Source organism: Artibeus jamaicensis, unplaced genomic scaffold, assembly GCF_021234435.1.
Source record: "Artibeus jamaicensis isolate MK-2021 breed Jamaican fruit bat unplaced genomic scaffold, CSHL_Jam_final scaffold_847, whole genome shotgun sequence".
NCBI lineage: Eukaryota > Metazoa > Chordata > Mammalia > Chiroptera > Phyllostomidae > Artibeus > Artibeus jamaicensis.
This window is the reverse complement of record NW_026522057.1, coordinates 4,926,272-4,941,253: the sequence shown is the minus strand read 5'-3', so window position 1 is coordinate 4,941,253 and position 14,982 is coordinate 4,926,272. Positions and strand designations below refer to the sequence as shown.

Genomic DNA, 14,982 nt, shown 5'->3' with positions numbered 1-14,982 from the left:
GCCAGGTGGGCAGCAGGGCAGATGAAGTCTTCAGTCCAGCAGGCAGAGACTCTGGTGGCCAGTGCCAAGGGAGATCAGTGTGGCATGAGGCAGCAGTCTGGTGTGTGGGGCTCCGCCGTCTCAGCAGTGGTCTGCAACCTGCCTCAGTTACACCTTGAAAGTGTTGTATGCCACCCTTTTGGGTCTTTTTTATAAATGTCTTGGCACCCCAGATGCCAAGAGGGGAATTTACCCAGGAACCTATGGGTAGTACATGGCTGTTCTGATCACGTGTGCAGGTATCTCACGTGTGTCTCCTTGCCAGACATCTGTTATGACTTAGGTAGTTTCCTCCTTGAACCAAAGTGTCATGGCTGACTGACAGCCATTTTGTTTGACCTGAGTGACTCCACTTTGCTTTATAAACTTTATGCTATATTTATGGGGCCAGTGCCATTTTATTGGCCCTGCTCTCCACAGTACTACAAGAGGCATGCCCTCCAAAAGATAATTCCGGTTTTGGGGTCCTCCCTCATATAATCATCCTTGTTGGACCATTGTTATTCCTCAGTGCCAGCGTTGTCTGTAGGGCTGGTGGCTGTATAGGCAGCCTCACACCTCCCGCTGGTGATAAAGGCTGTAGGCTGCCTTATAGGAAAGACTACAGTGTAAGGTCACAGCACCGCCAGCAACACTTTTAAAAATGAGCACGGCTCTGAAGCAGCCCCAAAGACACCAGGATCTCCCGGAAAAGAGGTGGAAGCATCTAGGGTTTTCGGACAATGAGTTCCGTGGGTCTTATGGGAAATGTAGTCTCGGATGGAGAGCCTGTACCCCGGGAGCCTGGGAACTCCAGTTGGGCAGTTACTTCCGCACACGCGCAATGGGGCGGTAGCCAGGCGTCTAATCATTCAACCTGGGTTCTATGTGAGCGTTTCTCCCGGGTCTCTGGACCATGGAGCTCGGCAAACCGAACTAGGACTTAGAGCCAGAGCTTGGAGCGTGGCGGTGAAAGGCTGACAGGTTTGACTGCTGGGCTAAGGGAAGGGCGGAGAGAAAGACGGGGGGCCGGTTTATTGGCTTAAACAAACGAAGATTAAATTTAACAAACTGCACCTGCGGTGACTGTGTTGGGTTGTGGGTCCTTTCCAATTCCGGAGCTGTTCAGAGAGAAGCCCAAGGCTCCGACTGCCACTCAGTGGGTGCCTAGGTCCCGGCTGGGTCTGGGGCAGGCTCAGTGTGCGTTGCTGCCTTCGTTGTTAAAGGTCACTGGGTAGGAGTTTGTGCACCAGACTGCACCTTTCTGGTTCCAAGAGCGCCGTTGTCCCTACCAGAGCTTGCTACAGGAAATGTTAAACTATCTCAAGGGATCTGGGAAGTAAGTATTTCCGAAACTGCCATGCTGTTTTTTTAAGGTATTCTCACAACCATCACCTGAAGTCACTGTTAAGATCTTCATTTTATATATGAAATAACTGAAGCTGAGAGAGGTGAAGTTATTTGGCTGAACTCACATAGCTTAATAGGTAGATGAGCTGAGATTCAAATCCAGATGAGTTCTCTCCAAATTTCATTCTTTTTTGGAAGAAAGCACTCTGCACAAAACAAATAAACAATTAGTTTGATTTATTCTTCTTTTGAAATATTTGAGCAGTGAATTGTGAGTACATTTAGATTTGTCGGAATTTTTTTAAGGGTCACTAGGTGAATCTGCGGGTCTTCCAGGGAAGATTGTGTAAACGTAGCTGTGAGTCCCTCATGCACATTTTAGCCTTTCTAGGGCCCCAGCGGTGCTGGCTGAAATTTGAAAAGGATTGCAGCCACAGGGAGACTCCACCCATAGGAGATGGTGAATTTCCGGGGGCAGTGCAGATTTGGAGTCTAAACTGAGGGCTCCAGCCTAAAAAAAAAAAGTTCCTGGGTCTGTGGATCTAGCCTTTGCAATAAAGTCAACCTAATTTGTGGTATCTTACCCCAGTTTCAGAGCAGAGACCAGAGAATCAGAAGGAATGAGTTCCAGAGATACCGAGCTTCAGAGACCAGGCTTTTAGTGAGTCTTTTCACTCATTCATTATTATTTTCTTAGGATAAATTTCTGGGAAAAAACCTGTCACTGGTTCCAAGGCTAACAACTTTCGGTAAGATCAGTAGGACAGAACTGTACAACATCCATGTATTCACAAGCACAAGTAGAGATCGGTGCTTATAAAATAGGGGCTTTTCTGACTTGCTAGAAACATTCTCCCCCTAGGTGGGATTCTTTGAGGCTGTAGTGTGGGTGCTTCTGTTGTGACAGGGCAGGGTCCCACATCTCAGTCTTGGTTTTTCACATACTTCTCTTCTTTTCCCATTTTTATTGTGAGAGATAGCCGTGCAAGAGCTGCAGAAAATGATCAACTTCCAGGTAAGCCATTTATTTATTCAGTCATTTAAATTTCCAAAAAATCCATATAAAAAGGAAATGTATAGTCAGGGAAAATGTAGATTGAATGGATTAGGTCCAAAACGAAATTTAGAATATGGTTAAGTTGATAGGGTCTGCAGGTAGTTGGAATGAATTTTAGCTGCATTTGTGTGCCCAGTATTTCTGGGGGTCATAGAAAGTGGATACCAATTAGTTAAATATTGGCATTTCCTGTGAGGATAAAGCAAAATAGTTCCCCGGGTTTATCTGTGGTAAATATAACATCAGATTCCCTGTGCCTTTCTTAGAGTGTTCCCTGAGTAAACAGAGAACACGGTGCCAAGCGGCACTACATAAACCCTTTTAATGTTCATCTGAAAAATAACTAAAAGGTTCCTAGTACCTTTTCAGGGTCTCCAGCTATTCTTAAGCATTTTCTCTTCCACATGCATTTCAAAATCAGGTTGTCAGGGTTGTTAAAGGAGTATGTGACTGCATTACACTTTTAGGTTACTTTGGAGAAAATTAATGACTTTTCAATAATGAGTCTTTCACTTATATAATTTTTCTGATAGGTCCTTCATTACAGTTTTATAGTTTTATTATTGTAATTCTTGGACAGTTTTTGTAATGTTTATTCTTACACATGATGAAAGTTGCTATTGAGAATGACATAGATATTTTTCATTATATTTTCTTATTGATTATTCTTTTATACAGGAAAGTATGGGTTAATGTGTTTGATTTTAGAGTCACGTTCTGCTTTACGACTGAGAACTGTGTCAGTAGGCGATTTTATCATTGTGTGAACATCATATAGTGTGTATTTACACAAACCTGGGCGGTATAGCCATGTAGGCTAGGTGATATAGCTTATAGCTGCTAGGCTACAAGTCTGTACAGCATATTACTGAGTAAAACAACACAAGATTAAACTAAGCATAAGAGAAAATGTTTCAACCAAGAGACACTGTAAATATGAAATGTATTGGGCTGCTGCAGGCATCACATAGCAACTGTTTTACAGAAAACATTTTTTTAAAATAAGTACAAAGAGTACACTCCAAAATAACATAAAAAGTATAGTAAATACATAAACCAGTAACAGTAGTTTATTATCATTATCAAGTGTTATGTACTATACATAATTATATTGCTATATTTTTATATGACTAGCAGTACAATTGGTTTGTTTAAACCAGTATCATCACAAACTCATGAGTAATGTGTTGCACTATGGGGTTATGACAGCTGCAACATTACTAGATGATAGGAAATTTTTTGCTTTTTTTATAATCTTATGGGATCACTGTTGTCTATGTGATTAGTCATTGATGGAAACATCATTATGCAGCACATGAATGTATGTCAGTTTATGGAACTCTTACTAAGTCCAAGAGGTTTTTAGTTGATTCCTAGATTTATTTCTCTCTCTCTCTCTCTCTCTCTCTATATATATCTCTCTCTCTCTCTCTCTATATATATATATATATATCCATTTTTCTTGTCTTATTGCAAGGGACAGGACTTCTAGTAATTATAATTTTGAATGTAATTGCTAGCCAAAATCTTTTTGTTCCATTTTTAATGGAGATGCTACCAGTGTTTCACTGTTTCATCTTGTATTCTGATAGTTGTTTTTTGTTTTTGTTTTTAATCAAGTTAAGGGTTTTAGCTTGTGAAGATTATTTTCATAAATTAGGAACTTTTTTATCATATCCTTTTAAAATACCTGTCAATAAAATTATATATTTTATGTTATCTAGTATAGCAGTTTAGAGAATTTATATTAATTTTAGAATTTCTAATACTGAACTATGTATGAATTACTGGGATAAGCTGTACCAAGTCTCTTAACTTTTTAAAAGACCAGGTAGTAAATATTTTAGGCTTGAAGGCCATGTAGCCTTTATGGAAACTGCACAGTTCTGCCCTTGTAGCTGAGGTAAATAAATACAACTACATTCCAGTAACATTTTATTTACAAAAATAGGAGGCCAGCCCATGTGTTGTGGTTTGCTGACCCCTGCTGTCCCCTGCTCTTATAGTCTTAACTGTCTCTTTGTGATAGACATGTAGCTACATGCCTTTTTAATTTCAGTTTATGTTAATTAAACATGACTTTGGCTTTATGGTTGAAAGAATATATTGTATCATGTTAACGAAATCCACATCTTCCTATTTTATTATGCTTATGTGAGTCTGGTATGTTAACCTTACAGCTCCTGAACGTCTTATTGCACTTACATGTTCACTTTATATTGTCTAATAGAGTGTGATATCTCTGAGGGCAGTAATAATTTTATTCTTTTTTTTGCAATACTAGTACAGTATCTGGCCCTCATTGCATATTTTATGAGTGAAGAATATATAAACAATATTTGAAAATAATTTTATTGAGATATAATTTGCATATTACAAATGGACCTGTTTTAAAGTATGTGCAATTCACTGGTTTTTGTTTACTGATGGAATTGTGAAACTATCACCACTACCTAATTTAAACACATGTCGTTACCCTCAAAAAAACCTCATACCTATTCCTTCCTTCCCCCAGCCCTAATTTACTTAGCGTTTCTATGGATTTGCCTATTCTGAACATTTTATACAAATGGGATCATACAATATGTGATCATTTGTAATTGACTTCTTTCACCCAGTGCAATATTTTCACCTATGTTGTAGACATCTTGTCATTGCTGAGCAATACTGCATCATGTGCAGTATTGTTTATCCATCCATTAATTGATGGATACTCATATTGATTTCACTTTTGGGCTATTATTAAGAATTCTACTATGAACATTGTGCACAGGTTTTTGTGTGGACATGTATTTTTCAATTCTCTTGGGTATATACCTGTGAGGAGTTAATTGTTGGATCATATGGTAACATTTTGTTTAACATTTTGAGGAACCAACACACTGTTTTCCTTCGTTGCTGCACAATTGTACAGTCCCACCAGCTATGTATGACAGTTCCAGTTTCTCCACATCCTTGCCAACATTTGTCATTGTCTGTCTTTAATTTTGGCCATCCTAGTGACTTTGAAATGATACCTCATTGTAGCTTTGATTTGCATTTTACTAATGACTAATGATGTTGAGCATCTTTTTGTGTGCTTATGGACTATATATGTCTTTGGAGAAGTGTCTGTTCAAATCCTTTGGCTATTTTTTTTTAATATTTTATTTATTTTTCGAGAGAGGGGAAGGGAAGGAGAAAGAGTGGGAGAGAAATATCAATGTGGTCCTGCGCTGGGAAGGTGGGGTGGCCGTAAATTTGGTTGTCTGTTTTAAGAATTCTTTTTATATTCTACATACAAATCTCTTATCAGTTGCATGATTTTTAAGTATTTCCTCCTATTCTGTGTTGTCTTTTCAGTTTCTTGATGGTGTCCTTTGAAACACAAAATTTTAAAATTTTGATGAATTTCAATTTAACTGTTTTTTTTATATTTTGCCACTTATACTTTTTCTGTCATATTTAAGAAACCACTGGCTAATCCAAGGTCACAAAGATTTACTCCTATGTTTTCTTCTAAGAATTTTTAGTTTTAGCTCTTTCAGTTAGGTCTCTCACCCATTTTTTGTGTATTTTTGTATATGATGTGAGGTGTGTGTGGGAGGGGGGTCCAACTTCATTCTTTTGCATGTGGATATCTGGTTGTCCCAAGACCATTTGTTAAAATGAATATACTTTCCCCCATTGAATTGTCCTGGCAGTAGTTGATTATTTAAATATGATTTTTGTTTAGATCATAGAGTCTATTTCTGAATCAAACCTGCAGTAATCTATCATACACAACTTTTTGAAAACAGTGAACATGATATGACCATATGAGGCTGGCATGATTCATACACACTTTAGTTTGAAGATCCATGTGCTGTTACAGGGATCATTGACATTCCAGGATGTGGCTGTGGACTTCACCTCAGAGGAGTGGCAGCTGCTTGACTGTGATCAGAGAACCTTGTATTGGGATGTGATGTTGGAGAACTTTAGAAACCTCGTCTCGTTGGGTAAGGACAGTGGGTGGTGGCTTTTCATTGTAACTCAGAGTGTGTTAATAGTGCCCTTCCTTGAAGACTTGTGAAAGCTGTGAACATTGAAGCTTTAGTAAGTTTGGCCCTGAATCTTAGTGATCAGATTCTTCATTTTCCGTGCGGGTCAGAGAGTCTGTTTATGCTTCAACCTCCCAAATGGAGAAGAGTCTTTCTGTTCTAGACACTCATCCTTTCAGGCCCCGAGACTCAAGGAGGCAGACCTGAGGTGTTTGTCCCTGGCACCTTGTTCCCAGTTCTGTGTTGTTTCCCTTGAACAGGGGCTCCAGTTACCAAATCAAAAGCGGTCTTCAAGGTGGAGAAAGGACAAGAGCTGCAGATGGTGGAGGGAAAGAGCCCACGTTGGAGCCACCTGGGTGAGTGAGAGAAAACCAGGTAGATGAGAGTCTTTGGAATTGGTCAGTGAGAGACAGGCATCTTTGAAATACTTTTCAGGAAGTGTCTCTTAAAAGCCACACACCTTTGGAAGTGACCGGTACACTTGACATAATCATCAGATCCCCAAATGACACCTACTTTCACTCTCCATATAGCTGCTCTTTCCCTTTGCTCACCTCTGTGTGAAGGAATGTCCCTCTCCTCTGTACTCTGCCTTCTTGCACTGACTGCTTACTTTTAAAATATATATATTTTATTGGTTATGCTATTACAGTTGTCCTATTTTTCCCCCTTCACTCACCTCCATCCTGCACACCCACATTCCCACCCTTTAGTTCATGTCCATGGGTCATACATATAAGTTCTTTGGCTTCTACATTTCCTATACTATTCTTACCCTCCCCCTGTCTATTTTCTCCCCACTGTCTATGCTACTTATTCTCTGTGCCTTCTCCCCTTCTCTCCCCTTCCCTCTCTTCTGTTGATAACCCTCCATATGATCTCCATTTCTGTGGTTCTGTTCCTGTTCTAGTTGTTTGCTTAGTTTGCTTTTGTTTTTGTTTTAGGTGTGGTTGTTAATGATTGTGAGTTTGCTGTCATTTTACTGTTCATATTTTTCTTCTTTTTCTTAGATAAATTCCTTTAACATTTCATATGATAAGGGGTTGGTGCTGATGAACTCCTTTAACTGGACCTTATCTGAGAAGCACTTTATCTGCCCTTCCATTCTAAATGAAAGCTTTGCTGAATAGAGCAATCTTGGATGTAGGTCCTTGCCTTTCATGCCTTTGAATACTTCTTTCCAGCCCCTTTTTGCCAGCAAGGTCTCTTTTGAGAAATCAGCTGACAGTCTGATGGGAACTCCTTTGTAGGTGACTGTCCCCTTATCTTTTGCTGCTTCTAGAATTCTCTCCTTCATTTTAATCTTGGCTAATGTAATGATGATGTGCCTCGGTGTGTTCTTCCTTGGGTTCAACTTCTTTGGGACTCTCTGAGCTTCCTGGATTTCCTGGAAGTCTATTTTCTTTGCCAGATTGGGGAAGTTCTCCTTTATTATTTGTTCAAATATGTTTTCCACTTGTTGCTGTTCCTCTTCCTCTTCTGGTACCCCTATAATTCGAATGTTGGAACATTTAAAAATGTCCTGGAGGTTCCTAAGCCTCTCCTCATTTTTTTGAATTCTTGTTTCTTCATTCTTTTCTGGTTGGATGTTTCTTCCTTCAGGTCCACTCCATTGATTTGAGTCCCAGTTTTCTTCCCATCACTATTGGTTCCCTGTGCATTTTCCTTTATTTCACATAGCGTAGCCTTCATTTTATCATCTAATTTGTGACCAAAATCAACCAATTCTGTGAGCATCCTGATCACCAGTATTTTGAACTGTGCATCTGATAGGTTGGCTATCTCTTCATTGCTTAGTTGTATTTTTTCTAGAGCTTTGATCTGTTCTTTCATTTGGGCCATTTTTTTTTTTGTCTTGATGCACCTGTTACATAGTGAGGGGCAAAGCCTTAGGTGTTCACCAGGGCGGGGCAACCCATGTCGCTCAGTTGTGATGTTGTATGTGGGACAGGGGTCAGAGAGGGAACAGTGGTGCTTGCTGCACTCTCTACTGGATTTCAGTCACTTCCCCCGCTTCCCACAAGCAAATTGGGCCCTTCTGGTGCTGATTGCCAGGTGGGTGGGTTTGTGTATGTTCTAGGACCCTGTGGGTCTCTCCAGTGAACTCTCCTGTAAGGCCGGGAGTTTTTCCCACTGCCTCAACAGGTGTTTTCAATCAGGGTTTGAGGCTTTATTTCCCCGTGCTAGGGCCCTGGATTGCGCAGTCCATCTGCTCCCCAGTATTTCTCCCAGTTTATCTGCACATGAATGTGGGACTGCACAGTCCACAATTCGCCACCTCACCAGGTCTGCCTGCTGCCGCCTTGTGACAACTCCTCTCTGCCCAGCTGCCTGTCTCCGCCCCTCCTATTGGTCTGGATGAATGTTTCTTCTTTAACTCCTTGGTTGTTGGACTTCCATACAGTTGATTTTCAGTCAGTTCTGGTTGTTTTTCGTTTTTAAATTGTTGTTGTCCTTTTTTTTGGTTATGTGAGGAGGCACAGTATGTCTACCTATACCTCCATCTTGGCCAGAAGTCCCTAGGTCCTTACTTTGTTCTCTTAATTCCTAAAATCCTCATTCTCTTTCCCTGCCCAACATGATCACAGAGCTGTTCCATACATCTAAATCTCAGAGTGTAGTCAGATTGTGTGCATTTGAAGTCTTAGTCCACCAATCACTGTCTAACCTAATTACTTTGTAGCACAATTTTACTTATAAAATAGGGATAATATTCATCTTTATCTCGGCCTTCCTTCTAAAGATTATATGAGTGAATTCATGCAAAGCCCTTTAAATAGTTGGCAGATAGTGAGCATATGTTAGTTGTCTTTATTTCAGAACTTTTAGTCACATCATGTTCTTTCTAATTATTTTCCTTAAAAAAAATCACTTGTCTTGCATCGTACATCCCACCTGTGTACCCCACCTTGCTCATCTTTAGCCTCACTGATAACTTGAGGTATCTGTCTCCCTTAGAGTTCATTTTTCTGCTTCATTTGGTAATTTGATCACCTGTTGGAAATTCTCCTCCCACTCCTTCGAGTTGGTTCCTTGCTAATACACCCTCAACCTTACTGCGTATTCAACTTTTGCTTCTTGCCTTCTCTTTTACCTTGTGAACTATTCTCCACAGTAACTCCCTCAAAAGCTTTGTCACTAAAGACTAAAGTTATTTGTTTTATGCCCTCTTGAGCATTTTTCCCTCACCATCTTTCTGTTCCCCCTACTTTGATTTCACCTGGCCTTACAGTCTCAGTTTTTTCTTAGTCACCGACATCCTTCACTGTCACCATTGTCTTTATATTACTGTAAAGAAGAATGACTGGCCCGCTGCTTTGCCACCTCAAAATCACTCTGGTGGGCAATTTAGATTTTTTTCTTAAGAATTTCTTCTTAAATGCTCTTGTGACTTAATTGCCTATGATTTCAACTATTAGTTTATCCGAGACTGATTCAAAATAAAAATTTTCCTTTCCACAGAGTCTGTAAAAGAAGTATGTTTCAAATGATTAAGACACCATTAAATATATTTTAGATTACCTGAGACTTCAACTTCTGACATAAACCAAATGAATTTTAACTCCTGAAATGGTGCCTAGGCAGTTTATATTCCTATATTGTGAATTATTTTATATTTTCTGGTTTATCTTAGATATTCCTGTAAGATTTACTCAAATTAACTTTTCTTGTCACTTTCCTGACAAACATAACTTATTCCTTTATACCCTACATTGTGATATTTAAATGGCTTTTAAAGCCCTCTATAATGTTTATCCAGAATTGTTTTGTTTATCCCATTTTGTTTATCCAGAATTGTTCTTCTTTTTTCCTATTCCATAGCAATTGGGTTCTTTAGTGTACCCTGTACATAATTTTCTTCTCTGCATCAGTCCTTTTGATTCAGGTGGGCTCCACCTAACGAAAACCAGAAGATGTTAAATCTGAATTCAGTTTTCTCTTTCATGGTAGCTGCAGCCGGGATTAATTCTACCTTCTTTGAACTCCCATCCCGACTCTAATAAGGTTCTATCATAAAAACTTGACAAATACTTGCCTTAGGTTTAAAAAATCTCCATGGTTCTTAGGGCATATTTCCTTATGATAACACCCTGAAGAGAAAGACCCATATCGCTTTTTCTTTTACACCATTGTTGAGCCCATAATGGCAATCACTGAGCAATTATTTCATTAATTCACTGTCATGACGTCAGGGACTATGGGGATTTTCTTATTTCTTTCAAGAAGGCCTTTTGTTGTTTCCTGAGAAGCATTCAAAGAAAGTAAGAAAAAGGAAAGAAAATGAAAAACCATTGACTTTTTCCAAGTGTGTAAATTATAGTTGAAGATGCAAAATGTAGCCATATACGATCTAAGCTGATGAGTGTGGAACATTTGCTCAGTGCATGCTCACATTGCAGTTTTGTAGTTAGTTGTCAAAATGTGTGATTTAGGAAGTCACAGAGACATGCAGACAAATTGGAGGTTCAAGTTTAAAGTGTGTAAGGATTGGAGGAGTCTCATTTTGAGGTCATGGAACAATGGGGCCTCCCTAAAGATGTCTGAGTACTAGATAGGATGAGAGGGGTGAGGGAGACCAAGTTACAGTAGGGAAGGATTTTGAGCAAAAGATTGTAGTCATTTAGAGTCTAGACTCTTTGGGACAGAAGGTATTTGTTCAGAACTAGAGGAAGGCATGCTTAGATACCATGAATGAATTCATTATATTGCATAGTTTATTCACCAGGCTAATTACCCTGGATTTTTCAGTTAGTTATTATTGCTTGCTCTAACACAAGATGCTACTTCCCCTTGACTGAAGTGAGAAAAGATAGAAACCCAGTCTCCATAACTAGAACCACTTTGTAAAGACATGGCTATTAATGTCTATAGTCCACTATGCAGGTGAGCTCCGTAAAGAAAGATAAGGCACAGAGCAAGAGGCTAAGGGTTTTGTGCTAAAACTCCACATGAAAGAAATCTCAGAAACAGGGAATTATAGTCCCCCATTTCTGTTCTTTTTTCTTTCTTTTTTTAATGGAGCATTGAATTTGGGATTTAGAGGGTTTTGAGGATGGACATGAAAAAGTGTGATTTTTAGGAACAAAGCAGCTTTCTGGGGATTAGTTTATTAGGCAGATTAAAAGAGGCTTAAAAACAGTTTTTGCCAAATACAAATATGACAGATTTCATATATAGAAACCCAGCCAGAATAAAAATGACAGCAAGCAGAGAGAATCTGGGGCTAAGCAGAATACTGGGGCTAAGGATGACTTGCTGTTGAGTGATCTGTTTGGACATCTGTGTTCCTGGGCTCACAGGTAAGTGTGTGGGAGAATGAATTCCAGCTGCAGTAAAGCTGGAGCCCTGTCTGCAGATATGTCTCTGCTGTGGTTTGGATGGGGTTAGAGGACTGGAGATATAACAATGTTCCTGAAGGGAACTGACATTGTGTCAGGTAATTAAGAGGAAAAAGAGATGTGAATGGGGGAAATAGGGAGTTATCCTAAAAAGGTATTTAGAAATCAGATAGTGAGGATTCTGGTTCTGATCTGCCTCTTCCAAGACTAGTTTTTCCTCTGATAATTTCCCTTAACCCCCTGGGTCTTTTGTTCCCCTGTTTGCCCTATCCATTGATCAGATCTCTACAATGGGCTCTCTTCATTGTCTGAGCTAACTGTGCATGCTTGTTGAGCAACCTTGACTTCCTCTGCCCCCTACTCACTGTGCCCTGTGCCTATTTTACAGTCTTTGCACAAGTCACACGTTAAGTCATCTGTTCTCATTATTGTCATTCATCTGCTCCCATTTCTTCTTTAGAGTTTTATTCTTAAAGGTCAGGAGCAAGGCAAATATAGGACTAGTTTCAAAATGAGAGACTAGTTTTGAAGCCATATAAGTTTCTTCCTGTAACTGTTGATGGAAAAAAATTAACTAGGAATGTCTTATTGTACTTTTTTTTTAGAAGCTGACTGCCCATTTGTTGATGAATCAGAGAAGCACCAAGAAAGCAAAGACAATTTTTTGAATTCAGTTTTGTTCACATTCAATAAAATTCTGAATATGGAGAGACTCCATGGTTATAATATGAACACACATCATATTGGAAAGAATTATATAAATGCAAGAAAAATATTATGTAAATGCAAATCATGTGGAAAGAGTTTGCAACCTACTTTAGGCTTACTTAATTATAACAGATATTATAATGGAGAAAACTCTTATGAATGCAAAGACTGTGGGAAAGTCTTCAAAAAGAATTTCCATTTAATTAGACATGAGAAAAATCACACAAGAAAAAAACCCTTTGAATGCAATGACTGTGGGAAAGCCTATAGCAGGAAGGCACACCTTGCAACTCATCAGAAAGTTCATAATGGAGAGAGACCCTTTGTGTGCAGTGACTGTGGGAAAGCCTTTATGCATAAAGCACAGCTCATGGTGCACCAGAGACTTCACACTGGAGAGAAACCCTATGAATGCAGTCAGTGTGGGAAATCATTCACATGGAACTCCTCCTTTACTCAACATGTGAAATCTCATACACTGGAGAATTCATTTGAATGTAAGGAATGTGGGAAAACCTTCAGGTATAGTTCATCCCTTTATAAACATTCTAGATTTCATACAGGAGAGAAACCGTACCAATGTATCGTATGTGGCAAAGCCTTTGGCAACACATCTGTGCTTGTTACACATCAAAGAATTCACACGGGAGAAAAACCTTATGGATGTATTGAATGTGGCAAAGCTTTCATCAAGAAGTCTCATCTCCTTAGACATCAGATAACTCATACAGGAGAAAAGCCCTATGAATGTAGCAAATGTGGGAAAGCGTTTTCCCAGAAGTCAAATCTTATTGTACATCAAAGAATTCATACATAGTATTCACTTTATGAATATGAGAAAGCCTTAGATATTAAATAAATCATATTAAATAGCAGAGATGTCATGGTGAAGAGAAATTGAGGAATTATATAATGAATTTGGAAGAAGTAGGTTTCCATAAAGAGATAATCAATTCCAATCACAACATGATTGTGATCTTTTACAGAAGAGATCACAGAAAATATTGAATTGTAAATAATAGAGCTTGGAAAGTAAGCATAAATTAAGTAATGAATCAGTGAAGACTTCATTTACCATCCCTGAGTTTTTTATTTTTATAACAAATTTTATAATTATGTGAGTGTGAGAATAAAATATATTTATTCATAATATTAAATATCTATTGAATTTCTGCAGTAAATATCACCATTTCCCCCCCAATCCTAACAAAACATGCAAGGGGGGAAATGTGGTTTAATATGCAATATGAAATTCAGTAATATTTTTATTCATTTGCTGGCACTTTTTTCAAAATAATGTTTTTAAAGATATTATTTATTTTATTTTTTAGAGAGGGAGAGAAACATCAATGTGTGGTTGCCTCTTGTGTACTCCACTACTGGGGACCTGGCCCACAACCCAGGCATGTGCCCTGACTGGGAATAGAACCTTTGACCCTTTTGTTTTAGAGTCCAGAGCTCAACCACTGAGTCACAGCAGCCAGGGCCATTTGCTGGCACTGTTAATGGGCATAGTAGTGTGACTGAATCCCAGAGTCTCCTCTTTAACTACAAAACTTGTTATAAAGACGTTTTCTTATGTACACACCAAAACAAAAATTTAACAAGATAACAATTGATAGGGGGAAACAGTTGTATTCTGTATTACAATAAGCATTTCATTGAGGAAAATATTTAAGTATGTAAATAAAACATTTCTGGTCAAATATTTTTTCATTGGTGTATCTACATGAGATATAGCATAGCTCAAGTCATATTTAGCTATGTTATCTGTATTTGATTTTAGTAAAGTTGGGTGTCATGATAGCTTGCAACTTTCCAGCAGCTAGTATTTAGGTCTAAGATTATATATATATGTATACATAAAGTTGATATCTCATAGGAGTATCCGGAATTTTCTATATGACAGTACAGGCAGCATTAACCAAGTTTAAAAGAGCAAGTTTTTCTGCATATCAACATTTCTTTGGAATGTGGCATTTTGTTAGTACCACATATCTCCTTGGAAGGATGAGCGACCCATTATTTAAGCTAAAGTTTTTATTGTTGTCCACAGTATTCCTTGGTAATATCGAAAACCCTTTATGCTTTTCCTTGAGTGTTGCAATAACAGCTTGAACTGAAATTCAGAATTCATACCACTTTCAAGTTTAAGCTTGGTTACAACTATGATATACTGTTTCTTTCATTAGCTATTTTTTTGAAAAGTAATGTTGAATAATGATTATAAATTGATGATAGTGCTTTTTGCATAAGCATACTAGAACTTAAGGATCTAAATGATATCTTTTCTGCTATCAAAGACATATTTTTATTTTTTATTGAATTTATTGGGGTGACATTGGTTAATTTATATAGGTTTCAGGTGTGCAGTTCTATAATACATCATCTATATATTGTATTGTGTGTTCACCACTCCAAGTCAAGTCTCCTCCCATTACCATTATGTGCTCTATACCCTCTTCTACCTCCCCTCCACCCCCTTCCC

General features: G+C 38.5%; 1 protein-coding gene across 13 annotated transcripts in view; it reads left to right on the top strand.

The window, feature by feature from the left end:
• The window catches only part of ZNF684 (zinc finger protein 684), a 29,420-nt gene extending 14,714 nt beyond the window's left edge, over window positions 1-14,706 (top strand). Inside the window, exons 1-8 of one of the 13 annotated variants that reach the window (XM_053660476.1) lie at window positions 595-1,002; window positions 1,245-1,357; window positions 1,751-1,828; window positions 1,958-2,029; window positions 2,345-2,383; window positions 6,279-6,405; window positions 6,708-6,803; window positions 12,392-14,664. In XM_053660476.1, coding sequence (XP_053516451.1) covers window positions 1,826-1,828; window positions 1,958-2,029; window positions 2,345-2,383; window positions 6,279-6,405; window positions 6,708-6,803; window positions 12,392-13,311 — 1,257 coding nt within the window. In that variant the 5' untranslated portion in view covers window positions 595-1,002; window positions 1,245-1,357; window positions 1,751-1,825 and the 3' untranslated portion in view covers window positions 13,312-14,664. Of the gene's footprint in view, window positions 1-581; window positions 1,358-1,750; window positions 1,829-1,957; window positions 2,030-2,338; window positions 2,384-6,278; window positions 6,406-6,707; window positions 6,804-12,391 lie in introns of those variants that run through there. The other 12 variants (XM_053660477.1, XM_053660474.1, XM_053660475.1 and 9 more) reach the window with 12 other exon arrangements.
• The last annotated feature ends 276 nt before the right edge of the window (window positions 14,707-14,982 follow it).